This window comes from Charadrius vociferus, unplaced genomic scaffold, assembly GCF_000708025.1.
Source record: "Charadrius vociferus isolate BGI_N301 unplaced genomic scaffold, ASM70802v2 scaffold455, whole genome shotgun sequence".
NCBI lineage: Eukaryota > Metazoa > Chordata > Aves > Charadriiformes > Charadriidae > Charadrius > Charadrius vociferus.
Genome location: NW_009648550.1, coordinates 6,684,134 through 6,711,550, shown reverse-complemented (window position 1 = coordinate 6,711,550; position 27,417 = coordinate 6,684,134). Strand labels below are relative to the sequence as shown.

General features: G+C 41.1%; 1 protein-coding gene across 1 annotated transcript in view; it reads left to right on the top strand.

The window, feature by feature from the left end:
- Positions 1 to 26,038, top strand: part of JAG1 (jagged 1) — a 35,136-nt gene extending 9,098 nt beyond the window's left edge. The window contains exons 3-26 of the mRNA XM_009886042.1: positions 2,399 to 2,450; positions 7,875 to 8,129; positions 9,129 to 9,189; positions 13,058 to 13,188; positions 13,514 to 13,633; positions 14,104 to 14,217; positions 14,757 to 14,870; positions 15,693 to 15,806; positions 16,210 to 16,256; positions 16,816 to 16,989; positions 17,496 to 17,646; positions 18,206 to 18,370; positions 18,885 to 18,998; positions 19,663 to 19,776; positions 19,887 to 20,000; positions 20,125 to 20,241; positions 20,757 to 20,784; positions 20,897 to 20,982; positions 21,797 to 21,910; positions 22,149 to 22,258; positions 22,340 to 22,576; positions 22,903 to 23,034; positions 23,502 to 23,652; positions 24,468 to 26,038. Of these exons, the coding sequence (XP_009884344.1) occupies positions 2,399 to 2,450; positions 7,875 to 8,129; positions 9,129 to 9,189; positions 13,058 to 13,188; positions 13,514 to 13,633; positions 14,104 to 14,217; positions 14,757 to 14,870; positions 15,693 to 15,806; positions 16,210 to 16,256; positions 16,816 to 16,989; positions 17,496 to 17,646; positions 18,206 to 18,370; positions 18,885 to 18,998; positions 19,663 to 19,776; positions 19,887 to 20,000; positions 20,125 to 20,241; positions 20,757 to 20,784; positions 20,897 to 20,982; positions 21,797 to 21,910; positions 22,149 to 22,258; positions 22,340 to 22,576; positions 22,903 to 23,034; positions 23,502 to 23,652; positions 24,468 to 24,925 (3,273 nt within the window). The 3' untranslated portion in view covers positions 24,926 to 26,038. The remainder of the gene's footprint in view (positions 1 to 2,398; positions 2,451 to 7,874; positions 8,130 to 9,128; positions 9,190 to 13,057; positions 13,189 to 13,513; positions 13,634 to 14,103; positions 14,218 to 14,756; positions 14,871 to 15,692; positions 15,807 to 16,209; positions 16,257 to 16,815; positions 16,990 to 17,495; positions 17,647 to 18,205; positions 18,371 to 18,884; positions 18,999 to 19,662; positions 19,777 to 19,886; positions 20,001 to 20,124; positions 20,242 to 20,756; positions 20,785 to 20,896; positions 20,983 to 21,796; positions 21,911 to 22,148; positions 22,259 to 22,339; positions 22,577 to 22,902; positions 23,035 to 23,501; positions 23,653 to 24,467) is intronic.
- Positions 26,039 to 27,417: the final 1,379 nt, after the last annotated feature.

The following is a 27,417-nucleotide window of genomic DNA, read 5'->3' as shown; positions in this document are numbered from 1 at the left end:
AGCCAAGAGATTAAACTGCCATTCTTTGTATCATCCCTTTTCAGGACAGGGATTCTTCATTTAAAATATTCAGATGAGGTGAGTGAGGGCACATAGAGAAAAAGAGAATTGCTAGGATAGGTCTGTTCCCCCTGCATTTTATTTCCATCCAGTTAAGCAGAAGCGTCTTCTGTCTTCAAACAAACTTCTGTGTGGTGTTGGAAAGTGGTCACACAAGTATCTAGCAACAGTAGCACTTAAAGCTAGGAATCAGCCTTTCCTTTCCTTAAGGGCTAGGTGTGTTGGTAAACAGTCCTGAGAACCAACCGGGAACTGTTGCTATGAGTTTAGACAAAATATCTTCCAAAACAATTATGCAAGGCTGAAAGGAAAACATCCTTAACTTTATTGGAAGTAGTGCTCGTTGCCATAATTCATTCTCTATATCATAATATTTTTTTCGAGCTTGCAGTAACATGTTGTGCTTGTGCTTCTCAATGTTGGTAATTAAACCAGTGAGGAAGCACCCAAGATAGTGCAATCTATATCTGTAATATGGCTCAGGAATTCTATTCTGGTTTTGTTTGTTTGTTTTTCTTTTTTACTTCTGGCTTGTGTAAGAACTTCTTAAATCTGCTTGAAACAGCGTTAAATCACCATGTTGTGTTTTATTTTGTTTTTCAGAGCTTCTTTCAAGTTGAGAGACTTGGTCTAGAATAGTAAGAAATAACCCTTAACTTTCATGAAATATTAACCAAAAATGGTTTGGGCCAATGGAGCCTCTGCATAGAAGTCTGGGCGCATGTCTCAGCTTGCCCAGCTTTGCTTACTTTTTGAAGCACTTTCCCACAGTTATCAGTGAACGAAATGGAATCCTAGTCTGCTTTGAATATGAAACATATTTAGGCTATATTCCAAGCTGGTGTCCATCACAAACTAGGTTTTCATTCAGAGGCTGCATGCTGTGTCCAGTCGTGAGAAAGCAGTCTGCTTCAACTGTTTTTTCTTTTTTTTTTTTTTCCTTTTTTTTTTTCTCTCCTCTTAAGGAATTTGAGGTCTGCCTTACACTTGCACCTTGTAGCAGCTTACTCTCAAAACTGTATTTTGGTTTCTGTTACAGAAAAGGTGTTAAGTGCTGCAGACCACAAATGAGCAGACTGCAACTAAGTGCAGGTACAATTAAGAAGAAATAAGCCTTATGATACACAGCTTCGATGGCAAAGCATCAAAATCCTTCATGGAGAGTTTTATTTGTTCTGTTACTGTTCTGCTTGCCAGAAAGATGTTACATTTATTACCTCATTTATAGTTATTGTTATACATTTTACTTTCAAGTAATTTTTTTCTTATTTTTCTTCAGAGGTTTTTTTTTGGGGGGGAAATGTTTTGTTTTTGAATCATTCTGTAAATTTGAATATGGCTGGCCAAATGGCAATTTTGAAAGATACAGCCTGGATAATAATATCTCAGGGTAGAACTGGGGGAGGAGAAGATGTTTTAATGGCTCTTGTTCTCAAGTAAGGATTGAAGATAAAGGTGGCTTAGATGTAATAGCTGGCACCTTTCCAATCCATGGAGTCACTTCAGTTAGTTTATGCTTATGATTATTATTACTGGAGTGCTAGCGAGCTCACTGGCAGATTAGTGCGTCTGTAAATGTGACACAGGGTGGATAGTGCGTCTTCCCTTTCCCTGCTCTTCCCAACAGCCTGATCTTAGCCTTTGTTTTACAATGCTTCTCTCACACACACTCCCCCCGCCTTCCCATCTCCATCAGTTCTTCCCTTCGTTACCTGATACTTGTGGGAGCTGCGATGGCCCTCATGCAGACAAAGCTTTCAAAGGGGGTGCTGAAAAGCAAAGTCCCCAGAGATTGTGCTGTCAAGGCAGAGCACAGTAATCTTAGCAACGCTTCTTGCTTTCAGGATGGTCGGGGAAAGGGCCATCAAGACTACTTTTCTGTAACTAAAATTCTTTTGAAGCAGTTTTTGAGGGTGGGGGTGTTCAGGGTGGTTTTTTTTTCCTAGGTTTTTTTTTGTTTGGTTGGTTTTTGATGCTGCTGTGCTATCCCAGTGTTTTCTCTCTTCCATGAGCAATTCTTCCGCACATGCTTTATTGTGGCTACAGCATAGAGTCAAAGGCTGTACTTCCTGGTTAAGTACATAAGATGCATTAATGATGACAAAGATGAGCTATCCAAGGTGAAAGGTCTTCTAAGTCAGACTGGATAAGGTAGCTTACGGGGTTTCAAGAAGATCATGCTTGTCTTGAGTATAATCTATTACCTATTTATGTTTTCAAGTATTCCATTTTAGGGCAGAGACTGGTATTTTTTTATTTTTTTTTTCAAAATTGTTTGGCTTTTTTTTTTCCTTAGTCATGTGTGGCTTTGAAACTAACTCTTATTTCTCTTTTGCAGAGATCCTACACATTGCTTGTTGAGGCATGGGATTACAATGATAACTCTACTAGTAAGTATTTGTTCCTCTGGTTTACTTAGTCCAAACACCTTGATTTTCCTGTCCATTGAAAGCCCTTTGGGAGTCTAACCAGCCCACTGCGAGTAGGGCATGAGGAGGGGGAAAAGCTCTACCCGAGACAATTCGGAGCAACTATTCCTGGCTCTGCAGCAGCCTCTCTCCCTCACATTGGCTGTAGAGGGTGAATAGCTCGCTCACCTAGGCACCAACAGTTTGGTGCCTAAAAATAGATGCTGTTAATTCCCTCTTTCTCCTCAGGGAGAATAAAAGCCCCAAGGGGTTTCTTTGGGTTTTTTGTTTGGATTTTTTTTTTATTAGGAGTGATATTTGGAAGCTTAAGTCGTGTTGAATTGGGACCTCTCTATAAACTATGTACTTCTCAAAACTGAACATGCTGCTTTAAAAAAAAAATCTCCATAAGACTTGGTATAGATATCCATCTAATGACTGTAGATGAGAAACAGGAGTGACTACCAGCTCTTCCTTTTGGGAGTTGGATGTTTAGGGATTTATATTCAGGGGCTGAAAAACATTTACCAGACACCACCTGGTACGGCTGGCTGGAAATCAAGGGTGGGAATCTTTTGCCTGGAATGTCTTTGGTTGGTTCCAGAAACTTTCTGCTGAGCTTTTCCTGTTGGCTAGAGGAAGCTGTGTAGAGTCTCTTGGCATATGAACTGTTCTGCTCTTACTGAAGTAGGTGGGCAAAATTAGCTCTATTTTCAATCTAAGGCTTTAATAGTGTGTGGTAAAAAGCCACAGGAGAAAGTATGAATCTGAACTCATATACCTTTTGTTGACACAACAAGTCTTTTCCTTTAACAAGGAAGCAGCAGCACTGTGGCCCATCTCACATAAATTTCATAACAGCTTCTTGTAGTCCGCTTTGGAATGCCAGCTGACAGCCGCACAGTAATGAAACGGACTTCATGCTTCACTAAAGAAAGTCCTTGTAGAAATGTACACAGTGCTGTGGTTTTATGTTTTAATTGGTGAAGAGTACGCTGCTTGGGAATGGCCTTTGAGTATGGGGACCTTTCTGCACAGATCTGCTTTCTTTTTTTTTTTTTAATGTGTACATGAGAGATCCTGTTAGAACAATTCATGTGACCTGTCCATGATAGTCACAGTTGGCTTTACAACCTGCCACATTCAGCACGTTGCAGTACCTGTGATTTCAGGCTCTACCCCAGCACAGCCATGGAGCGGTGGCGAGGAGACTTTTTGGCTCTTTACTATGGAGTGTTTTATGGAGGAGCAGAAAATAGATTGCTACAGCAGCAGAGTTGTATTAAAAATGGAAGATGCCTGAATTCAAAATGAAGGTCTTGTTTACAGTAGGATCTGAGATTTTTTTCAGACTGGGTCTCTGCCACTTTTACTATTATTAGAGCTCATCTTTTTTCATGAAACAACTGCATTTCCAAAGCTACACAATGAACCCTTTCTTTGCTTTCATGTTCTGGAAGTACAATTGTCTTCAGACAAAATCGCCGCATTTCTCAGCAGTAGATTTGACCAACTGCAGACATGTTCTTACATATGTTCCTGATTTGCATTCCTTTTTTTTCTGCTCTAGCTTTGCTGTCACGTATCCATCTGTAGGTCACTTCAGTCACTGTACTGCACAAAGCTTTTCCTTTGTACTGCATCACTTTACTTACAGTCAGCTTTCCCATAGCTGAAGAATAAGTCTTGAAAAACTACTTAAGGAAATCACTAGAACTAAACAATTGTCATATGAAGTGACGAGTATTTTTTTTTTTGTTTTGATGTCCAGGATTTTCTTTTACCCTAATTACCACTGAATTGTAAGAACTATGTGAGATCTTACTCTCTCTCTCTCTCAACAAAGAACAGTGAGTTTAGTAGGCTTTGTGTAACTTTTCAATAGCTCCAGCATCCTCTGATCAATGCAGTCTTAGGAGATCCTAGAGTGGATGCTTCCTTACCCCCCTCTACATTCCAATCCTCCTACATTCCCTTTACCACATATTCTCTTGTCTCACTTCCAAGAGTGGCTTGCAGTTAAATTCTGGCCCTGTTGAAGTTGATGAGAATCGTGCTTTGTTGGAGCCAAGATTCTGCTTAAATGGTTTTCTTACTCTGTTTCTTGTCTAGATGCCATCTTGCTACTGTCGCTTCATACATAAAGCTAATGGGGCTGACATTGCATCTCAAACTTATGTCAAAGAGCTATTGTAAATTACTGGTATCGGTTGCATGTGGATTGCAGTCGGGCATAAGAGACTTCAGCACAATGTAAACCAAGCCATAGCTGGAAGTTGTCTGAAACAAAGACTTTCAAAAATAACTGTGGTGTCCTTGGCCACCCAAACTGCTTAGAGGAATCTGGGCTGCGTTGTTGTTGTTTGCTTCCTGATGATGGGTAGTTACAATTTCCAGAAATTGGAGCACTGAAAAACAAAGGTCAAAACAGCTAATTTCCCTGTGCCTAAAACCTCTGATACAGTTGCCCACCAAATAAAAAGAGCAAAGCATTAATAGCTTTGAAGTGTAGCTACAAAAAGTGAATGAAACCAACCAACTCTCTGACAGCAAAGTGTAGAGTGGAAGCTGAAGATGTACAGAAAGCCTCTCTCTCTCTTCCACTTCATCAATTTCTAATTGGTTAATGTTTCCTCTAACCTTTCTATCAAAGCATGGCATTCTGAGTCAGATGATGTCAGGGGAGTTAGGAAGATGGCTTTCTCTCAAGCCTTGGCTGACTGCTTCTTTTTATTTACTTAACCAGTCTGCTGCTTTGGGATTGCTTACTATAAAACATTGTCGGTGCGGGCTAAGAATGGAAGAGTTGTTGCAATGCCTTCCCTGAAGTCTGGGTCAGCACTCTTGTGTAAGTGCGTACTGACAGGTGGGAATAGGGAAGGGTGGAGAAATTTTTGTACAAGAAGGAACATGCCAGTACTTCATTGTGAAAACTGTGGGTGATGGCTAATGGAAAGTGTTCTTAACTCTGTGAGACCTTACTTAAATTTAAATGTATGGTGGTAGCTTTATAACGTGTATCCAATGAAAGGCATTTTAGCCATGATCCAAAGTGAAATCGCAGCCGGTTTTCATCTGTGCCTTTAAAATAAAGTCCAGTGGACTAATAAGGATGTTTCCATTTGAGTTCAGTCTGTGGTTAAGGGCTCAAAAGAGCTGGTGGCTGGAGTGAGATGTCACAGATGTACAGCAAGGACAAGCTTCCTAACGAGCTGGCAGATAGAGGGAGAATGATAAAGCAGAGGCAAGAGGAAAGATGTCTTTTCCAAGGCGATTGTTTTTCTGGTGCCAAGGACTGAAATAGCTGTCAGTGGTATGTTCCCAACGGGGAACAGGAAAAGAGAGAGTGGGGGGGACAACAGTTTGCAAAACTAAATTGAGTGTCATTCCTCCTTTCTTCTGCCACTTACAGGATAAAAGGATAGAGTTGTTTTACTTGCAAGAAACAGGATGTCTTTATGCACAGACTCGGTATTTGGGGAAATGCATTTGCTTTCCAACTGTGCTGTAGATCGGGGTGTAATCTTGGCAAGTGCAGCAAAGCCATCTCTAGCACGCATGAGTGGAACTATAATCGCTTGACTAGCCCCATTCAAGGCGAAGAGATATGCATCTGCTTAAGTACCTCTTAGAATTAGTCAGTAATCTTGTTGATGAGATCTAAGAGCCTTACACCTGCACAGTACAGGACATGATATTGCTCTGGATATACCAGTATGGAAAAGTCCTTAGGCATCTACATTACTGGTGAATGGGATTTAAATTAATAAAGGCCTGCATGCATTTGAAAGTCTTGCACATAGATGTGGGGTTGGGGGCTTAGTGCCAATGAATAATAAAAACTGATTTAAATAGAAAGTAGTATAGAACCAGAAATACGAGAAGGTGAATAAGAAGTTGTTGCCCTTAATTTCACACTGTAAACACTTAATGAATGCTGTAGTCTCAAGCCAAGAATACCCCCTAAAATGGGTAAATGCTTACAGTGCCTGCGCATCGACACTTTTCTGTGGTTGTGCAGCAAGTGCTTTGACTTAACTTGATTCAAAACTGCAGACAAGCAGGCAGGATCTAGTGGTGAATTGATAACGGGTAGCCGAGCTTGAGAAGCCTGTTCAGAAGTTCTTTCAGAAAGCTATAAATCACAAGTCCTTAGCAATCCATTTAAAAGTATTTTCGATGAAAACCTGCCCATGTGTCATCTTCAGCTTTATGTGGCAACTTCATTAGTCTTTAACTCTGCCTTATGTAAAATCCCCAAACTTTCTTTTGTAATTGTTAGAAGAACAAGCTGAACATCAGTACGTTTAAATTGTTAGCACTCGAATGTGCCAGTACTTCACACACTGCTTTCTAGCACATCATTGGCAAATTGCCCTTCTACCTAAAATTCTTCTGTCGCTGGATTATGTTCCCATATACAGAACAGTGTAGCCTGGTACTTATTTTTGGCTTTGTACTATGTCTGCAAGGATATTTTGGCTGTTTTATGATAAACTTTCACTCGGCAGTCAAGTGCTTGCTAGCAGCAGGTCATAAGGCAGTGTCAGATCATTTAAATCACAAGACCTGGACTACAAAGTGAAATACCACAGATATATACAATGTTCTGAGCTAATGTGAAATATTATTATTTTAAGCCATAATTTAGACAGTTGTAGGGCTCTAAAAACACAAAGACTTTTGCTGGAACTAAATGTCAAGTACAAAGTCTAAACTTCAAAATACTCAATAGAGAGAAGAGGGATCTATAGCACATACATGCAGTAATTTGAGTTCTCTGCTTTGAGCTCTGGTAGTCTTGAATTTTTAGCGTCAGCTAACATCTGAAGACACAACTTCCATGGTATTTCTCAGCCAAAACCTGGTGAGATCACTGATGTCAACTGAGTGCCAAAGTTGCTAGTTTTCCATTTCATGTTTACACCAGAGTTCCAGAAGGCTGCAAACCTTTTGTGGTGGCATTGCTTTATTAGGCTATTGTAGCATGGTGTTTTCATAAATATTCCAGTTAAAAACAAAACTAGTACCATGAATGGAGAAGCCTGGAAAATCACATTATGTACCAGTCTATTGATGCTAGAAGTAAAAGCAGCTGAATTTTCTTTAATCGTGAACTGCATCGTTCTTATTGGATGTCCTTACAGTGCAAAAGAGATAAGTGATTGGCAGTAACGTAAGAGTCCCTTTTGATTTCAAGCTTTGTTCAGTTTGGTAATGCTGCGTGTGTGTTTCAGTTAATGGTTTGTAGCTCCAGGGCAGCCTTATCTTACTCTCTAAAACAGAAAATTAATAAAACCAACTGGCTGCCTCAGAGAGACTTGCCTGCAAAGCTAGAGAGCTGTGATGTGAGAGGTAATGATACCCAAACAAAGTTTTAACTCTGACATCTCTTCTGAATTCTAGATCCCGATCGCATTATTGAGAAGGCATCCCACTCTGGCATGATCAATCCCAGCCGTCAGTGGCAAACTTTAAAACATAATGCAGGAGTTGCCCACTTTGAGTATCAAATCCGTGTGACTTGTGCAGAACATTACTATGGCTTTGGCTGCAACAAGTTTTGTCGACCAAGAGATGACTTCTTCACTCACCATACCTGTGACCAGAACGGCAACAAAACCTGCTTGGAAGGCTGGATGGGACCAGAATGCAACAAAGGTTTGTGGCAAATGCTCGACCAGCAGATGAGCAGTGGGCTTGGATAGGATTTGAGTGCATTGTATCCAGGTTGCAATTCAGTGGTCGGTTTGTGCAGGCAACAGGGCTAAGGACTGATGGGGACAGCGACTAACTCTTTACACAGAGAACTAGGGGCAGGAGAAGACTAGTTTCTGCCTTGTTTTAAAATCTCGGAGAGGACTGACAAGTGCCGGCCACTTAGCAGATGTGTTCTTTCTCTGATTATCCACATCTTTGCCCTTGGGAAGAAAACCCAGCCCATTGACTTCAATGGGAGTTCTGCTGCTGGCTTCAAAAAGGATTTCCCCTTTGGTGCAGAACTTCAAGACAAGCAGGAAGGAGAGACTTGTTTTAGAGCTGACCTGGCAAGCATAAAGCTTTGGTGTTTGAAAAGTCCCAGACTCTTTGTTCTACCTGAGATGATGTTTAACATGTTTATTAGGGAATGGCAACTTCCTAGGTAATTTCAGAAGGAGAAAGCAAGATTCTGAATAGGAACAGACTATCAGCATGTCTTGCTGACTGAGTTTACCTGCAATTTGAATCGACGCTCATCTGAATATCCTGTCTGTTCAGAGATATGGCTCACAAGTAAATCCAGAGTAGTCAAAAGTTGCTTTAAATTAGATGTACAACCAGGGAGAGTGGGCCAGTTCACCTGAAAAAGACAGAGAAAGGAAACCTGTAGACTAGAAGTGACTTGGGCTCTCCAAGGCGAGGTGGTTTCTCTTGCATGGAAACAACTCCTTGAACAGCATTAGGTAGAATTCCTCTGCAAAGCTAGCTGATAGATTTCCTATCACAGTGAGCCACCTACCTTGGTTTTCCTTCCAGTAGACTTGATATGAGCGACTTGTTGAAACTTAATCCTTTAGTAGGATTACAACGCTGGTTAGAGACTAAAACATTCCCAGGAGTGTGAAGATGCAGGAAGCACCCAGCATGCTGATACTCTTTTTTTTTTTGTCGTTTTAACAGCTATTTGTCGTCAGGGATGTAGCCCCAAGCATGGTTCTTGCACAATTCCAGGAGAGTGCAGGTAAATGCTCCCTCTCCCTCCTTGTTTCTCCTCACCCCGCCCCCCCCCAAATAATTAAACAAGTGATGCTAAACACAATAGGATTGGGGAGGGAGGGTGTTTTTGGAGTTATGTTTTTGACCAAGGCACATTATTCACGCTGACTTCCCTAGAATAAGAGGGGAGCAGGCTTTTAATGCACTGATAATTTTAAGAAGCTTGTGGTTTGTGAAATGGTGGCACTGGGCAGGAGGGGGGTATGGGATAAATCGTGTGAATGCGGCCTAATGAGCACTAACTAATTGTTTCTGCATAAATAGTGCAAATGTTTTGTGGGTATGTTTTTTTTTTTTTTTTTTCCACAGCCTGATTAATAGGCTTTTTCAACTACAAGCTTGAAGTACAGCGTGGCTTTTCTCTCCTCTTCTTTTCACTGTTTCCCCCTTCCTCCCTCCCACCCCCTGGTTTCTTCCATCAGTAGGCAAAAGTCAAGCATTCTTTAGAATGGGATTAGTTAAATCTCTCCGTTCCTTTACCATTGTGAGCCAGGCTCCGAGTGCTGAGAGGTTAATAGCTGGGATGAAATCTTGTCAGTAGGCTCCGATGAATGCAGAGTCTTACTCCTGTGCTTTGAAGCCCGTTCTGTCCTGGCAAGGAGACAATGAAAAGCAGAGTTTATCCGTAACCCAACAATTAAATATTTGGAATGCCTCAAAATACACAGCACAGGGAACGTTTCTGCCTTACTAATAAAGGGTTAATGGATATTAAATGCCAACATTCTTTATCAACAAACTGGTTGTAAGTTGCTTCATGTAACCCTTTATCATATCTGGTTACATGCGATAGGGAACTGAGGGCTTCTGAGGTTACAAAATGTTGCTATTGATCGCGCGTAGGAAGGTTTAAAAGTGAAGCTTGGGTATTCATGGATAAAACTCAGAAGTCTGAAGGAACAGAAAGTGATTTTTCTGACTAACATATAATACATATGTTACATACCAATCTACCAATACATATGTATTGGTAGATTGTCCATTGCTGGAAACTTTTGCATGAAGCGGACTGCTTTTGTTTCTAGATAAGCTCTAGTTCAAACATGAACTAAGCCTGGGGTGTCTGACAGACTGTTTTATATAAGAAGTCAGCCTAAATAGTCACAGTGGTTCACTCTTTCTCTCTGTCCCTGTAATCTGTGCTTCAAAACCAAACCAAACCAAAAAAAAAAAATCATCAAGGAACATTCTGAAAGTAAGGTAGGAAGTAACTTCTCGTGCTCCACAAGAGACAGCAAAGTGAAAGTCAAGCCGCAGGATGGGCTTAGGATGTAGCTTATGTTCAGTGATTTTAATGTTTAGCAGCACTGATATAAGCAGGTTAACCCCCAGAACACCAAATCTAAATCTTTTTTTAATTAAAAAAAAAAACGCCTAGCAAGTAGCAGGAAGTATCGGGGGGCCAGATGGCAAGAGGAGCGTATCAGTCAAGGCTACTAGTGATTTGTGCTTCTGTCATCAGAATAAACATGCCTTGTAGGGGTTGCTGTCTCCTAGTCAGAACAACAGGCTTTGTTTCCAGATTTTTTTCTTTCCTTTCTCTTTCTAAGTCTCTTACCTCCCACTCACTGCCCAGACATGCACTAGTGCTCTTATTTACTTAAGGTGCAACTTTCCCACACTTGATTTGCATAGTCTTGAAACAATGCTGTCCTTCTGGTGCTTTCAGATAACTTTGGCTTGCCAAGTTAGACCACTATCTTTAAAGTGAACACAGAAACAAGATTCTATTTTCTTTTAAGTTTTGATGAGTCATATAGCCTGTATGTTACAAATGCAACAGAGTTTAAAAATAACATCCCAGCAGAAACTGCTCTGGGTTCTGGTACAATAGACAACTTGCAAACATTCTTAAAATATCCTTTTCCCTTTTGGTGCGAGTCACTTTCTTTTAATGCAGGCGAGCCAACAAAACCATATTTACTCATGAATCATTGTACAAGGAAAGTTAACTTTAAGTTTCTCATGAGAAACTACTGCATACATATTATTAAACAAGAATTATTACTATGAATCTTTTTCTGGAATCAATATCTTTTTTTAAAAGCCCATAGCCTTATCCAGTTTTGTTTGTTACACTCTGAAGCTGATGTTTGAAGAAAGTCATATCTTTGGCTCTAAAGCTCGTGGCTTTTTTCTGTGTTTTTTTTTTTTGTTTCTCTTTGCACGTGCTTTAAAGAAAACAAAACCCCCACTCCTTTGATTTGTCAGAAAGGAGTAAAATTCTCAATTCGGATACCTGTTTTTGCAGGTGAGGTCCCTTAGTTTTGCTTGTGTGCAAGCTCACAGGCAAGTTGCTTTGAATGCTACACAAATTAAAAATGTATGTTTGTAAATTTTGATCTTTGTGCATTCTTCTTATATTCCCTATACAGAAGGATTTTTCCAAGAGCTACTTGAGAGAGGTTGTTTTGCCTGATATGGTTTTCTTTCATGTTCTTTGCACACAAGGACATATAAGTTGGACTAGTGTTTTTGTTGTTGTTTTTTTTTAAACACACAAACAAATAAGAATTTCCCATTGACTGTGAATAGGCTGCTATTGAAATAGCTATTTAGAAAAAAAAGTTAATTAGGATGCAGTTTGTCACCTGAGATTTTTAGAAGGAAAGTCAGACTTACCACTAGCTGTGTGTGATTACCCAATGGATAGATCCTTCTAGCTTTTTCCCATGAGAAGAAATTGCCAGTAGAAGAATGGTGGGGGGGTTTATAAATAGAAAGCTTAGCTGACTTCAGGACAGATGAGGTTTGTTTTCATAATTTAGTGACAGCTTAGTGCATAATTGCTGCCGATCAATTACTCTCAGGACCTGTTAATGAAACACAGTACCTCAACAAACCTTGCTTTTCATTTTCAACTTGTTTTCCTTGTTTCTATCTATAAATCCACTTTAATTTGAAGGATCCTTGGTCTGTCTTGCTTGAGAACTAAATGAAAGCTAAAATGAGCTTTCCCTTAGGGGGGGCTTTTCTTTTAAAAGAACATCTTCCTTTTAAGTGCAGAATTCAGGTAGCTCATTGATAGTGGCAATCAATAATTTAAATAATTTATTATTCTCCAGACATGAAATTAGTTTCTCAGAATTGGATATGTGTTAGTTATTCCTTGCAAAAAGGTTAGCATAAATCAAACTCTGAAATACACTGACAACTGATCTTCTTTGAACACATGTAAAATCCTGATGCATGCTGTTTTCTTTCATCTCTTATTGTGGCCCAGTCCATACTTGCTCTTGTGTCATCTAGTTCAGAGTAAGGTTAGCTTCTGATAGAGCAGAGAACTCCTAATACTTTGCTGCTGCCTTGCCGAGGGCTCAGAGTTGGGGTTTATGGTTTTGTTTGTCTCCCTGCAAACCCAGCACGGCTGACATGCCTAGAACCCTGTATTCATGAGGATCTCTGGATAATTATTGTTTCCTCTGACTTTTTCTCCCCCCTCAATTTATAAAGCACCCTGTCAAAGTCCAGAGATTGATTTGTAGTGCACACCCACCCTCTCTGCCACATTTGTATGAGGCTCCAAAAGAGTATTATTGTGCTGAATGGCCTCATGCTGGTTCTCTCAGAACAGTTATTCTTTTGTCAGGAGGCTGGCTACAGAGACCTTGGCAAAACTACTAAAATGTTTGTTTACAAGAAACCATCAAACAAACCTTGAATAGCTCCTCCCCTCCCCTCGTCCTGCCCTTCTCCCTCACCTCCCCAGTCTTTCTCCGAGCTTTGGAGTTCCACACTCAGTCTACACAGAGCAATTCTAGTGGGTTTTTGGTTTGTTTCCCTGTTATGATTTTTTTTTTCTTCCTTTTTTTTTTTTTCTTTCTTAAACGAAGGTGTCAGTATGGATGGCAAGGCCAGTACTGTGATAAGTGCATTCCACACCCAGGATGTGTCCATGGCACTTGCATTGAACCATGGCAGTGCCTCTGTGAAACCAACTGGGGTGGTCAGCTCTGTGACAAAGGTATGCTAATCTTGTGGACAGCCAACTGTAATACTTGAATCTTAACACTGGCAAACTTAGCAAGGAGAGAGCGCACGTGAGACTGAGTGAGCCGGCCTCTTGAAACACGGTGGGAGTTTTTGTCTTTCAGCTACTTCGTGTTGTCTCCTATGCTGTTCTGGCATTGTTAGCATATGTGCATAACATTCCCTGTCCTGTCCTACTCTTGTGTGCAGTTGTATCCTGTAAAAGCTCTCGAATAATGGAACAAAACAAACAAAACATGCATGCGGTGATGTTTCTGTTCTTTTTCAACTGTGGCTTTAATGCTCCTCACCTCTTGCAGATCTGAACTACTGTGGAACCCACCCACCCTGTTTGAATGGTGGTACCTGCAGCAACACCGGCCCAGATAAATACCAGTGTTCCTGCCCTGAGGGCTACTCAGGACAGAACTGTGAAATCGGTAAGGGTTTGATGCAGCCGCCGAGCTGGCACTTGGCAGTTAATTCTTGTCAGCTTTTAGTGCCTGGTTCTGGATTTATTTATTTTATGAGGTTTGGGAAAAGTAAGTCAATTTCTTAATACTAATCATGACGTCAGGGCTGGCTGCAGAGATCCAGTCTTGAATGTTCATGCTTCATCATGAACAGCTGGTATCTCTGAACATCAGCCTTCTGCTGGCCAGAGAGATAACTACAAGTTACCTTGTCTGGCTATGACTCGGACAGGTGCAAGTCAACGTGTTGATGAGTTTAGTGCAGAAGATGACTTCCTGCTGGCTAGTAGCTTTTTGATTCCCAGCTCTCGTGGGAGTGCAATACATTAAGAGCAGTGATGGTGTGTCCAGAGTAGAAGCGTGTGGAGGGAGCAGTGGGTGGTTTCTGGTGATATTGCTGGAAGTCTCTACCATGATGTACTTCTGTCCCGGTGCAGCGGAGCACGCCTGCCTCTCTGATCCTTGTCACAATGGAGGAAGCTGCTTAGAGACGTCTACAGGATTTGAATGTGTGTGTGCGCCTGGCTGGGCTGGACCAACTTGCACTGATAGTAAGTCCTTTCAAAATTGAATTAAAAATGTGCTAGTTTGCTGTTTTAGATCAGTCTTTCTAATCCCTGATAAACATACAGGGCAGCCTGCTTAACCTTTCCCAGCTTTAGCATGGGTTCTTAGCAGCCATTTATATCACTGTGCGCTCTCTTCTCCTTCATACCAAGGCTTTTGTTAAATGCAAGGGGACAGAATGGCCGCTGGCTTGTTGAAAGAAGCAGAACACTGAATTGTTGTAGCATTCTGGCAAGTTGTTAAAATACAGTTTTGAGAGACTTGCTGGGTCTAAATCTGACTTCTATTTGCAAAAAGGCCACAGGTGTAAACTTCCCCTGTGCTTTGAACCCCCTTTCACACAACTGTTATTTTTAAAGTAGGCTTTTGCTGAAACCAAAGTACACCTAGAAAACTCCAAGCAGAAGTCCTGTCATCTTTCTGTTCCTCGGGGCAAATCCTAGTAGCAGCAAATCAAATTTGTCAGTTGCTGACATTGCCTGTCCGGTAACAGAGCTAAGCCTCTCCTTACTCTGCATTACAGATATTGATGATTGTTCTCCAAATCCCTGTGGTCATGGAGGAACTTGCCAGGATCTAGTTGATGGATTTAAGTGTATTTGCCCACCTCAGTGGACTGGCAAAACGTGCCAGCTAGGTGAGAACTGCTTTTCTCTTCATCCGATGTTGTGCTGGGGGCAGAAGATAAATGTGAGAGGCATCATAGTGCATCAGGCAAGGGCAGTCGTGCCCTTTGCTTTAGGCACATTTATGGTTCCAAAACCTATGGATGTATTCTGGCACGCACAATATGAAGTGTCAGTGTTTGCAGGTCTGGGGTCTCGGACAGTCTCAAAGCATAGAGTGGCTTCTTTCTGTCGTCATTTTGCTGATGACTGCTAGCAGTTGAAGGAAATAGTTAACTAAGTCAAACCGACATACTTTAATCCATAAATGAAGTGGAGAGGGGGCATGTGTATACCTTCCAGTCCCACCCCCACATGTATTTCTTCCTTTAGCCTGTGAGAAAGTTGCTGTATCTCTTCAGCCATGTCAACTCCTCCAGACCCAGGAGTTCACAGCTGGGTTCCAAAATGTGGATGATCTCATGAAGAATGAGCTGTCTGCATTCTTTACACAACACACTAATCCCAATGACCAGGCTGCAGCACTCCTCCTTCAAAATACTCCGCTGAGATGAGTGTAGGGGGAAAGTAGCTCTTAATGAGTGGCTGGGTAATTATCAAATAATTAGCGTAGCCTGTATGTTCTAATTGCAGAGAAATTGAAAGAGACTTCAGAGACTGATGTGTGATTAACTTGTGTTCGTTCAAGTCACGCTAATCCATGTTGTATATTACAAGTTCCTCTTATATCTGAATGAGCTGCTGATTATTGCTGTGAAAACGGGCTGTAGGCTCTTTTTTCTGCCCCCCTGCCCTACAAGCCCTGCATTTGGCCGTTCACGTTGTTTTTTCAGATGCGAATGAATGTGAGGGCAAACCCTGTGTCAATGCCAACTCCTGCAGGAACCTGATTGGCAGCTACTATTGTGACTGCATTACTGGCTGGTCTGGCCACAACTGTGATATAAGTAAGTGTCTATATCCTTGGGCTTGCTAAAGGCCAGTCGTGTGCATACATGCATGTATGCCTCTGAGTTCTAAGCTCAGATTTAAACGTCAGGCAGAGTACTAGCGGTTGGTGTTTTCAGAAAAGGAGTAGTTGGTGTGGAATGAAAATATACAATTTTATCAAACTCATTAGTCCATAACATAGCTATATTCTGATAAAGTGACTGAAACAATGATGTGAAGTTTCACTGCCTCTAGGAGAAGTATCGCGAAAGGTTCCCACCCATTATAATAACCTTATCTCAAGGAAGGCATGCAGGAAACTTGACAAAAGGTTTATCTAGCTGCAGTTTTAGAGAGACTTGAACTCTGTATCTAGTGTAAATATATTTTTGCCTTCTAACCACACTAATTTTATTACAGATATTAACGACTGTCGTGGACAATGTCAGAATGGAGGATCCTGTCGGGTAAGCCATGCTTGTTTTATTCTAGTTTCCCTGAGACTTGCAACAGTAACGAAAATATTTGAGTCTAAACACAAATACTGTGGAAAATAGCAATTAGCTGGTATAAATTGTCATTTCTTTCAGTTGGGGGGAGGGGCTGTGTCATGCTACAGCATGTCGGGGTATGTCTGTAGAACAGCAAGGGCAAAAAATGTAACTGCAATAAATGACTCATTTTCACTGCTGGTGTCGCCAGTAAATGGGCTAGTAGTTGTGCAAACTACCTACTGTAAATGTAGATACTCCACTTAAAAATGTGGAATAATGTATCCTGCCTGGAAATTAAGAACGTAAGCCAGCACTGGGGGTGTGTGTGTGCACGTGTGTTTATTTTTCCCCTTAAATAATCTTGCCTTGTTTTAATTTGAGCTAGTTTCTTTTGTTGGCATTGGACATAAGAGGAAGATTTTTCTTTTTTGGCTGTCTTCTTTCCCTTTTTTTTTTTTTTTTTTTCTTTAATAAGAATATATCAAGAGAGAGGAAAAAACCCTTAACTCTAAACTTTCTTATTCCTTCCCAGGACTTGGTTAATGGTTATCGGTGTATCTGTTCACCTGGCTATGCAGGAGATCACTGTGAGAAAGACATCAATGAATGTGCAAGTAACCCTTGCATGAATGGGGGTCACTGCCAGGATGAAATCAATGGATTCCAATGTCTGTGTCCCGCTGGTTTCTCAGGAAACCTCTGTCAGGTAAGAAGCATGGGTGAAAGGCAGGCCCTCAGCCAGTGGTGTTTCTACCAGCACTCAGGATCTGTACGCTGAATGCCTTGCATCCAGTGAACCGTAATATAAAGTTGTACTTGATATCGCTGTCAGTCTGCCAAGAAAGTCCTTGATTAATTTATATTGAGGGGAAGAAAGAAACCAACAAAAAACCCTCACGGGCTGCTGAGGACTCTTTTTGTTAAACAGACAGCGAGTGTTTGCGTGTCAGGTTTTGTTGTGCACTAACTATTAACTTTCAGTGGCCGTTTAATATCAAGAGTGCTGTCTGCTGAAATAGTTGTGAGTCTAACTAAACTCTGTGCATTATGAACAATTCATTGAGGCAGCAGATAAAAAGGTCGGATTCCACAACGCCTGTCGTAGCGAGGGAAAGTTATGATAAAACTTCTCTTTTACTCAGCCTTACCCCCATCCTTTCTTTTTTTTGTTTTTCCCTTTTTATTTCCCTTTCCTCTCTGCACTACTTACAGCTGGACATAGATTATTGCGAACCAAATCCTTGCCAGAATGGTGCCCAGTGCTTCAATCTTGCTATGGACTATTTCTGCAACTGCCCCGAAGATTATGAAGGGAAGAACTGCTCCCACCTGAAAGATCACTGCCGCACAACTCCTTGTGAAGGTGTGTGTTACCTTGCAGGTGAATGGGAATGACTGACACGAGTTTCTGCCCCTCCCCTGGCTGAAGCCGCAACGCAGCTCCAATAGTGCAGTCAGTGGTGTAGTCTTTATAGAAAGAGGCTGAATTTGGCCTGTGGCTTATATCTCTATTTGTGTGAGAAGATGAGTACTGTTTGTAGATCAGCTGTTTGAAAGACAGCATTGTGTCAATGTGGATATAAACCACACGTAGCAAATAACCTGCCGTGCTGAACTTATTCCAGGCCATGGATGTGGTCCAGCAATCTTCAGATAAGATGCTGTGGTTATTTGCTCTACAAACACATGGTATAGTCCTTTTATTTTAAAGCAGCAAGCATATTTGGCACTGTGTAGGTTTACGGTTGGATTCGGTGATCTTAAAGGTCTTTTTCCAACCTAAATGATTCTATGATATACATCTGTCTTTTAAACATGCATGACTGGAAATTAAAATGTTGCTCTTAGTTTAAGAAATGAAATAGAATAAATAGAATGGGCAATACTCATGCATATCACTGCTTTTTTTTTTTTTTTTACAGTAATTGACAGCTGTACTGTGGCAGTCGCTTCTAACAGCACACCGGAAGGGGTTCGTTATATTTCTTCAAATGTCTGTGGTCCTCACGGAAAATGCAAGAGCCAAGCAGGTGGAAAATTCACCTGTGAATGCAACAAAGGATTCACTGGCACCTACTGTCATGAGAGTAAGAGCTAAAACAAGAATATGTTTTACCTTCCCCTACTCTTTTTGGAAAAAGATTCCATCCTTTACTCCCAGACCGCTTTAAAGTTTCTTTCTTGTAACACAGTGAACCTTGGAACTGCTTTAAGTTTTCATATCCCGCTTGGGCGAGGCAGATTGGAATTTGCTAGGCCTTGGGGAAAGTTCACAGTAATGAACCTTCTGGCCTTGAATTGTATGTTTTTAAAAACCTTATGTATACAAGGTCTGAGGTAGTTAATAGTGGGGTTTAACGTGGATCTTAAGGACTCCTGATTTTTTGTTTTGTCACTGCCAGTAATTGTTCAGTAACAGAGTAACAGGCTCATCACTTTGTGCACTGTTTTTCAGCTATTTCTCATCTTGCTTATATCACTGCTTCTCAAAACAGTCTGCAATAACAAGGTGACTTCTAGTAGCTATACTTCTAGTTTGATTTTTTTTTTTTTTTTTTTTTTTTTTTTTTCCCCCCTCCCCTGTTCTCCAAACTGTTGCAGATATTAATGACTGCGAGAGCAACCCCTGTAAAAATGGTGGCACTTGCATCGATGGCATCAACTCCTACAAATGTATTTGTAGTGATGGATGGGAAGGAACATATTGTGAAACAAGTAAGTTAACCATTCTTCGTCACACAGAAAGATCTCTTGGAAAACCATCAGGAAGGAATGGCCAGTACTGTCTTTAACAGGATAGTGACCAATGCCAATTCAACATAAACTGCTTCAAAGGCCACAGAGGACAAGGTGTCCTCTTCTCCCACCCCCACTCCCTCCCTCCAAGTCCCCGGCTTTTGAATTGGAACTAAACCCAAGTTAGGAAGCTGGACTGGGAGTAGAACCTGGCTCTCCTACTGTTCAACTTCCTGCTCTACCCTTTGGATAACTGTCTGTGAGACACGCTTAGCATTAGTAGACACCATTTTAGGAATGGTGTATCTGCGTATCACGCTTGTGTTTTGTCAGTCTCGGGGACAGAAGAGGAGCGAGCACTCCACTCCTATCCTCTGACTGATAGGGTAGTTCACGTAATAGGCCTTTTCACTTCTTGCTCACTGAGACAAGATGACAAACAAAATGAAAACAAACCGGAGGAATGTGGTGGAATATTCATCTCTCTGACAGCGCCTAAAGCTTTAAAATACTGACTTAAGTGTTTAATCCATGATTGAAACACAGGCCAAAATTAGGGATGGGACATGCACCTTTCAAGCATTAAGCGTTTGTCAGTTCTGTAAGCACTGCTTAGCTTGTTTTCTCTCCTTAACATATCTAGATATTAATGACTGCAGTAAAAACCCTTGCCACAATGGAGGAACTTGCCGAGACTTGGTCAACGACTTCTTCTGTGAATGTAAAAATGGGTGGAAAGGAAAAACTTGCCACTCCCGTAAGTTCAGCATTTCCAAAACACAACAGGCGTGCTCTGTTAGGCTGCTTAAGCTTGTTGCATCGCATTAAGAAAGCCCCGGTATTAAGGATAGTTTGGGTTCTTCACAGGTGACAGCCAGTGCGATGAGGCAACGTGCAACAATGGAGGAACGTGTTACGACGAGGGGGACACTTTCAAGTGCATGTGTCCTGCAGGATGGGAAGGAGCCACTTGTAACATAGGTAAATACCCTGTATAATCACCAGGAAGCAGATGCAGCGCTGAATCTGTGACCTCAGTTTTTCCTCTTGGCTCGGATTTGACGGCTTTCTAACAACTTAGCGGCAAATCTTGTTTCTGTTACAGCGAGGAACAGCAGCTGCCTGCCAAACCCCTGTCATAACGGTGGTACCTGTGTAGTCAGCGGGGATTCTTTCACTTGCGTCTGCAAGGAGGGCTGGGAAGGACCCACGTGTACTCAGAGTAAGTCATCTCTGCTTGAACTTTTCCAGAGTGTTACATGATGAGAACATTGGCTCATCCTGTCGCCCTCGGAGTCAAGATTGAAACCAGAAGGGAAAGCTTGTTTGATGTAGGCTTTAGCATCACCTGAGTCTTTGTTTTTAATGACTTTGTGTGATAGAGCCTTGACCTGGGCATGAGAAAGTTGCAAATGAGCTAAGTGGAGACAGATGTTGTCTTGTTTTCTCCCGCATTCTTCTTCTACGAGCAGCTCTGTCTGCTTCCACTTTTTTTTCTCCCCCCTTGTTAGATTCTTTACAAGGATCTCTTCCTGTGTACATGTGTTCCACAATGTAGTTAACAAATTTTGTGGTAGAAGCCTGGAACCAATTTAGTGGAGAATTTCAGCATATTTTTCTTAAAGTTGAGCTAAGTGTAACTTGGGCATAATGGGAAGTTTTGATCGTTCTTTCCTGACAGTAGAGTTGTATTAGCCAAAGTCTGCATATTTAATGTTGTCTGTCTTTGCTTTGCAGACACAAACGACTGCAGTCCTCATCCTTGGTAAGTTTAATATGTTTCTCTTTCATCCTTTGCTTTTTTTGTTGCTTTAGAATTCTAGATTCTTTTTATCTGTGGCAGTTTTTTTAATGTATATAATGACTTTTCCTTATAGTTACAATAGTGGCACTTGTGTGGATGGAGAGAACTGGTACCGCTGCGAATGTGCTCCAGGCTTCGCAGGGCCTGACTGCAGGATCAGTAAGTGTTTCAGTGACACTCTGCCTTGGTTTTTGTCTCGCTTGAATCTTGTTGCAAGACAATCATCTTAATTGAGTTAAGTGGTAGATCAGATTAATGATAGATGTCCTGTGTCTGCTGTATCCATTCCTAGATCTGTAGCAGATGTGGGGCAGGCAGGAATTGCACTGAAAAGGAAAGAAATCTTAATGTCCACTCAGCTAGAGCCAAAACCTCTTGGTTCAGCTGAAGTGGGCAAAATGCCCTCCGGGATAGTCTTCCCAGTTAGAATGTATTTGTGTGGCACAGGTTCCTGCCTGAGATGAAAGCGTGCCAGCCAAAAACCTTGTCAATTAATAATCCACCTACAAGCCCTGAGGTGATGTATGCACTTCCCTGTAATTTAATAATAATTACAGGTAGGAGGACACTAACAGTCTTCTTTTAATAACAGCCATGGAAATAGAAGTTTCGTAGAAGCAGCACAACTGGAAAGGGGTTTAACGTTGTCATCAGTGGAGGAATCTAGTAGGGGGACAAAACTGGAGCATGTCAAAGGAGAGGAAGTGTGTGTTTGGGAGAAGGAATGTGTCCTTGCCCTTGAAAAGCTTAAGTAGCCGTAGGGGTCAGGTTTTGATCTTTTAGTGCCACACAGCAGAAACTTCAAAGAACTTGCTCTGAGATTAGACTGGTGCTGCTAATAAGAATCTATCTCTGAGTAGACACTAGAAAATGAATGTAAAGCTCCAGTAGGCAAATCCCTCGTATGTTTTTTCGGACAAAATAAAAGGATACTAGAGAGTAATTCTTTTATTTCCTCTCCTTCCCATCATAGATATCAACGAATGCCAGTCTTCTCCCTGTGCCTTTGGAGCTACATGTGTCGATGAAATTAATGGGTACCGCTGCATTTGCCCACCGGGTCGTAGTGGTCCAGGATGCCAAGAAGGTATTCCAGATGTGATAGCTGGTCATAATACTTGTAACAAGAGCTGTATAATTGCATGTTAACAGATTTGTGGTTGTATGGGGTTTTTGAGGGGGCGTGTTATTTGTTGTTGTTTTAAAGCAAGTCTCTTTATTGAAGAAGCAAACTTAGGGATAAGTTTAGATGAACTTAGGAAAGGGGTTTCTTCCACTTTTTCCTCCCCTATTTTAAGTTTATAATTCTGTTCAATCTCTCTCAGTTACAGGAAGGCCTTGCATTACCAGCATTCGAGTAATGCCAGATGGGGCTAAGTGGGATGATGACTGTAATACCTGTCAGTGTTTGAATGGAAAAGTCACCTGTTCTAAGGTACAGCTGTGCTGTGGTTTGGGTTATACTGTCTTCTGTCCTGTAACCAGTGGTTACTTATCAGTATTTGTCCTCTTCTAGGTTTGGTGTGGTCCTCGACCTTGTGTCATACATGCCAAAGGTCATAACGAATGCCCAGCTGGACACGCTTGTGTTGCTGTTAAAGAAGACCACTGTTTCACTCACCCTTGTGCTGCAGTGGGGGAATGTTGGCCTTCGAATCAACAGCCTGTGAAGACCAAATGCAATTCTGATTCTTACTACCAAGACAACTGTGCCAACATCACCTTTACCTTTAATAAAGAAATGATGGCACCAGTAAGTAGCAGAACATAGCTCGCTGTGCTGTGGCACATGTGTGCTTGCTTCCCAGAGCATCAAACAACTTTTTTGACTGGTAAAAGTACCGTAAAAGCTGTTGCTCCCTTATTAGCAAAGAAAACAAAAGGTCTAGAAGGATTAATACAGACTTCTATCCTAAATGCTCTTGTGTCTAGAGAAGAACAAAAGCTGGGTTGGAGGGAATTCCACCTCCTCTTCCCTTGAGAACTCTTACTTCAGGGGGAAAAAAGAAAATTTCTTATGTGTGTCTGTGTGCATATATATTTTTTAAAAAGACCAACATCTTTTTTTGTATCCTCCAGGGACTTACCACAGAGCACATTTGCAGTGAATTGAGGAATCTGAATATTCTGAAGAATGTTTCTGTTGAATATTCCATCTATATTACCTGTGAGCCTTCACACTTGGCAAATAATGAAATACATGTTGCTATTGTAAGTATGCCTGGAATATTTTTAAATTTTTTAGTAGCTAATTGCTTGGATATGTGTGCAACATGTGGATGTCATAAAAATCGTAATTCCTGGCTTTGTCAGCACTTCTCGTGGTTGAGTTTCCATCCCAGTTCCCTTTAAGAACGGGGAAAAAATCCTGGTTACATGTGCATACCTGAAAGCTACCATCTGGTAGCAACTGTAACAGGGTAGTAAAACATTTTTCTGTCGTGCTCTCTTGAGCACTGCTGTTGGGTTTGTTTGGGTTTTTTTGTTGTCTTTTTAAAGATGGGGACAGAAATTCTGCATTAATTTCTGCCCATAGCTGGGCTTTTTGCTTGTTTCTGGTTTGTTTTTTAAGTATTATAAGCACCGAGAGCCTTAACTGATTGTGAAAGTTTATAGATAGCAGATTACCCACACATCTGCCCTGGCATTTGGCATTAATTGTGTAACTTTTTCTGTAGTCTGCAGAAGATATAGGGGAAGATGAAAACCCAATCAAAGACATCACAGATAAGATTATTGACCTTGTCAGTAAGCGTGACGGTAACAACACACTAATTGCTGCAGTCGCGGAAGTCAGAGTGCAACGGCGACCAGTTAAAAACAAAACAGGTAAGCTTTTCCTTGTCTCCAAAAACTTGTACGCTTGCCATAACCAGAGTAGCCTTTCAAAGCAGGGGAAGCGATTCTCACTTTTGAGGCTTGTAGCAAGTCTGAGAATCTCTGCCTCTTGGCCCTGTTAACTGTGAACAATAAGGAGGCTTTGCACCAGGATCTTATTACTTTAAAAAAAATAATAATAAAAAAAAAAGTTACAAAGTTCTGAAAACACTCTAAAAAAGTGGCCCAACCTGTTAGAAGTGCTGCTACTCTTCAGCCTTCTTCATGGAGAAGTAAGGAAGAAGAAAGCTGGTGAAGTCACGCTGCCTGGCTCTGAAAGATCCCATGTGTTTACCTGGCGATGCCGTTGTCCAAATGTGATGAATTAAATGTTAAGGTCAGAAGTCTCCATTATTGGCTTTCCACATGGTGCCAGGCGTGCTCTGGCATCTTACTGACAGCCACCAGTGGAGAGAGAAATGATCGTAGTGGGTATGAGCCAGCTGCCCTCAGGCCAGCAGATGTTCCCTCGGAGCTGGGAGCCACGGCAGGGCAGCAGAGCGAAGCCTGCATTCCTGGTGCCTGTGACAAATGGCTCTCTGCACAAGAGGAAGATCTTTTCCATAAGGGCTATCGGACGGTTCTCCCGAGTCCTAAACTCGCTTTAAACACCCTGTACTCTAAAAGAGCCAAGATTATCCTTCTGTTACTGTCTGGATCCCAGTGAAAAAATAAGGCTTAAGAACTGAGATTTGTTTCCTTTGTAGAAAGCCTTAAGCGGAACACTTGGTTTGCAGCAGGGTTAACTGGTCTCGTATCTCTTCCAGATTTCTTGGTGCCGTTACTGAGCTCGGTTCTAACAGTAGCCTGGATCTGTTGCCTGGTAACTGTGTTTTATTGGTGCATTCGAAAGCGCAGAAAGCAGAGCAGCCATACTCACACGGCGTCTGATGACAACACCACCAACAATGTAAGGGAGCAGCTGAACCAGATAAAAAACCCCATTGAGAAACACGGAGCAAATACTGTCCCGATTAAAGACTATGAAAACAAAAACTCTAAAATCGCCAAAATAAGGACACACAATTCAGAGGTGGAGGAAGACGACATGGACAAGCACCAGCAGAAGGCCCGATTTGCCAAGCAGCCAGCGTACACTTTGGTAGACAGAGATGAAAAGCCCCCCAACAGCACACCTACAAAACACCCGAACTGGACAAATAAACAAGACAACAGAGACTTGGAAAGTGCACAAAGCCTAAATAGAATGGAGTACATTGTATAGCAGACAGCGGGGTGCTGCCATGCAGGGCCTTTAAGTCATTATAAAGGCACTCAAGAGCTTGTAGTTCTTAAACTGTTGTGTAATATTTGAGTCTAAGGCTATTATTTACTTAGAATCCCTGTGTTAATTTAAGTTTTGACAAGCTGGCTTACACTGGCAATGATAGTTGCTGTGGTTGGCTGGAATACCAAGTGCTGCATTTCACATCTATGCAAAACTAGTCAAAAGTGCCCTCACGTAAATTCAGCTGTAGCTGATACATCACAGAAACTTTTCATAAGGTATCACATAGCCTTATCGCTCTTCCTTAGTGTTAATTTTTTTTTTCTGCCAGATGTCCCGATTTATACAGTTTCTTTAGAATAATACATTTTATTTATATTTATTGAATTTGAGTTTTTTGTATATTGGTTTTATGGTGACGTACAACTAGTTCTGTATTTGAAAGTGCCTTTGCAGCTCGGAACCACAGCAACTATCACAAATAAGTTTATTATTTATTTTTTTATTGTATTTTTGTTGGGGGTGGGTGGGGGGAACTTGTCAGCAGTTGCTGGTAAATGAAGAATTTAAAGAGGAAAATGTGTCAAAAATAGAAGTTTGTATAGATATGTAAATAATTCTTTTTTATTAATCACTGTGTATATTTGATTTATTAACTTAATAATCAAGAGCCTTAAAATATCATTCCTTTTTATTTATATGTACGTGTTTAGAGTTGAAGGTTTTTGATAGCATTGTAAGCTTGTGGCTTCTCTATTTTGAATTTATTTTCTTGTTACATGTTGCCTATATGCCAAAACTAAGGTGTTCTAAAATAGTTTATTTTTAATAGGATGGGCTTTCATGCCTTGATGCTGGTTTTTGTACAATGTCAAACGTTTGAAACACCTTCCATAGTATCACTTTAAGACTATTTGTAAGTACTGACTGAGGCAGTTTAGATAATTAGACTAGAAAATTTTTTTTGCTGCTTTAGACTTGAAAACCGAGTGACAGGCAGATAATCTGCTAAGAAGCAGTTTAAGGGAACAAAACTGAGCTATTACTTTATGTAGATGAAATGTGAGTGGTTGCATGTAATTAAAGTATCAAATTAGCGTGTGAAGTTGGAAACACAGCAATCTTCTTTTGTAAATTCTGATTATTTTTTTTTCTCACCATGAATATGTAATACTGAACCACTTGTAGATTTGACTTTTTTTGTAATCTACTGCATTTAGGGAGTATTCTAATAAGCTAGTTGTTGAATACTTGAACAGTAGAATGTCCAGTAAGATCACTGTGTAGGTTTGCCATAGATTACACTGCCCGCCTTAACAAGTGAGGAAATCAAAGTGCTATTACGACGTTTAAGATCAAAAGGCTTATAAACATAGTAATCTCGGTGGTTAACCATTGAGATCATGAAGATACCTTGTATTGTGATATTAGTGTTACATGAAAATGCATCTTTGATGTGTTGTTCCTGGCAATAAATCTTGAAAAGTAATATTTATTAAATTTTTTGTATGAAAACATGAAAGAGCGTGGAGATTATTGAGCTGGGAGGCACTCCCGATTAGTAGTGAGTTGTGCAAAACCCGTGGCAGGTGCCGGCTTACGTTTCCAAGACCTGCCACTGATTTCGGTGGAGTCAGTTTTTTGTTAGATGATTATACGCGTTCCCTTCTGGCTCAGAATCAAACTGAAGGGGTTTCAAAGCAGCATGTCCCTTGTTCTCAGTGCCTTTTGGCTAACTTAGCTCTGTGTACTTGGAGGAGGAGGAGGAGGAGGATGTGACTGGAATTGTGCAACGAGATTACTTTGCCTGGGCCAATGAATTACCACCAGGCGGTAACCAAATCGAATGAGCTAGGCAAGATACAAACTGCTGACCTGGATGGGAAAGGATCCATAGATTATACTGATTTCTAATGGGCAAAAAGTGCTTTGTAAAGCATAAAATAAACTCTTCAAATATTCAACATGACGGCTTTCAGTGCTTAACTAATGCAGCCCTTCCCGCCTATGAGGGGCTGCGTGTGGAAGTACAGGTTAGCTGTCTGACAGGCTTATTTTAGCACACTTTCCTGATGAAGCTGCACATTTGTTTTGGTAAGGTGCTAGTACAAATCTGAAGGAACAACTAATAGCGGTGTGTAACAAACGCAATTGAAACCTATTATAAAAGAGGGTCAGGCCGCTTCTTGTACTGCAGCTTAAACCAACCCACTGCAAGGTTAGGCCTCTGCATCCATATTTTGTTTGTAGTAAATACAGATACTTATATAAAGATTGCTGCGCTATGAATATAATGAACACGTTAAAAATCTGATAGCAAGACGTACTTTGTTCTGTACCTTCTTTACAGCTGTCTAAAAAAAATTGTTAAAATCTGTTTAGTGTTACTTTTTATTTCAAACTCCCTTTGAAAGGTGATTTCTAACTTGTGCTACACTGCTGTGAAAGGAGGACTGCTCTTACTCTTCGCAATCACACGCCACATAGCT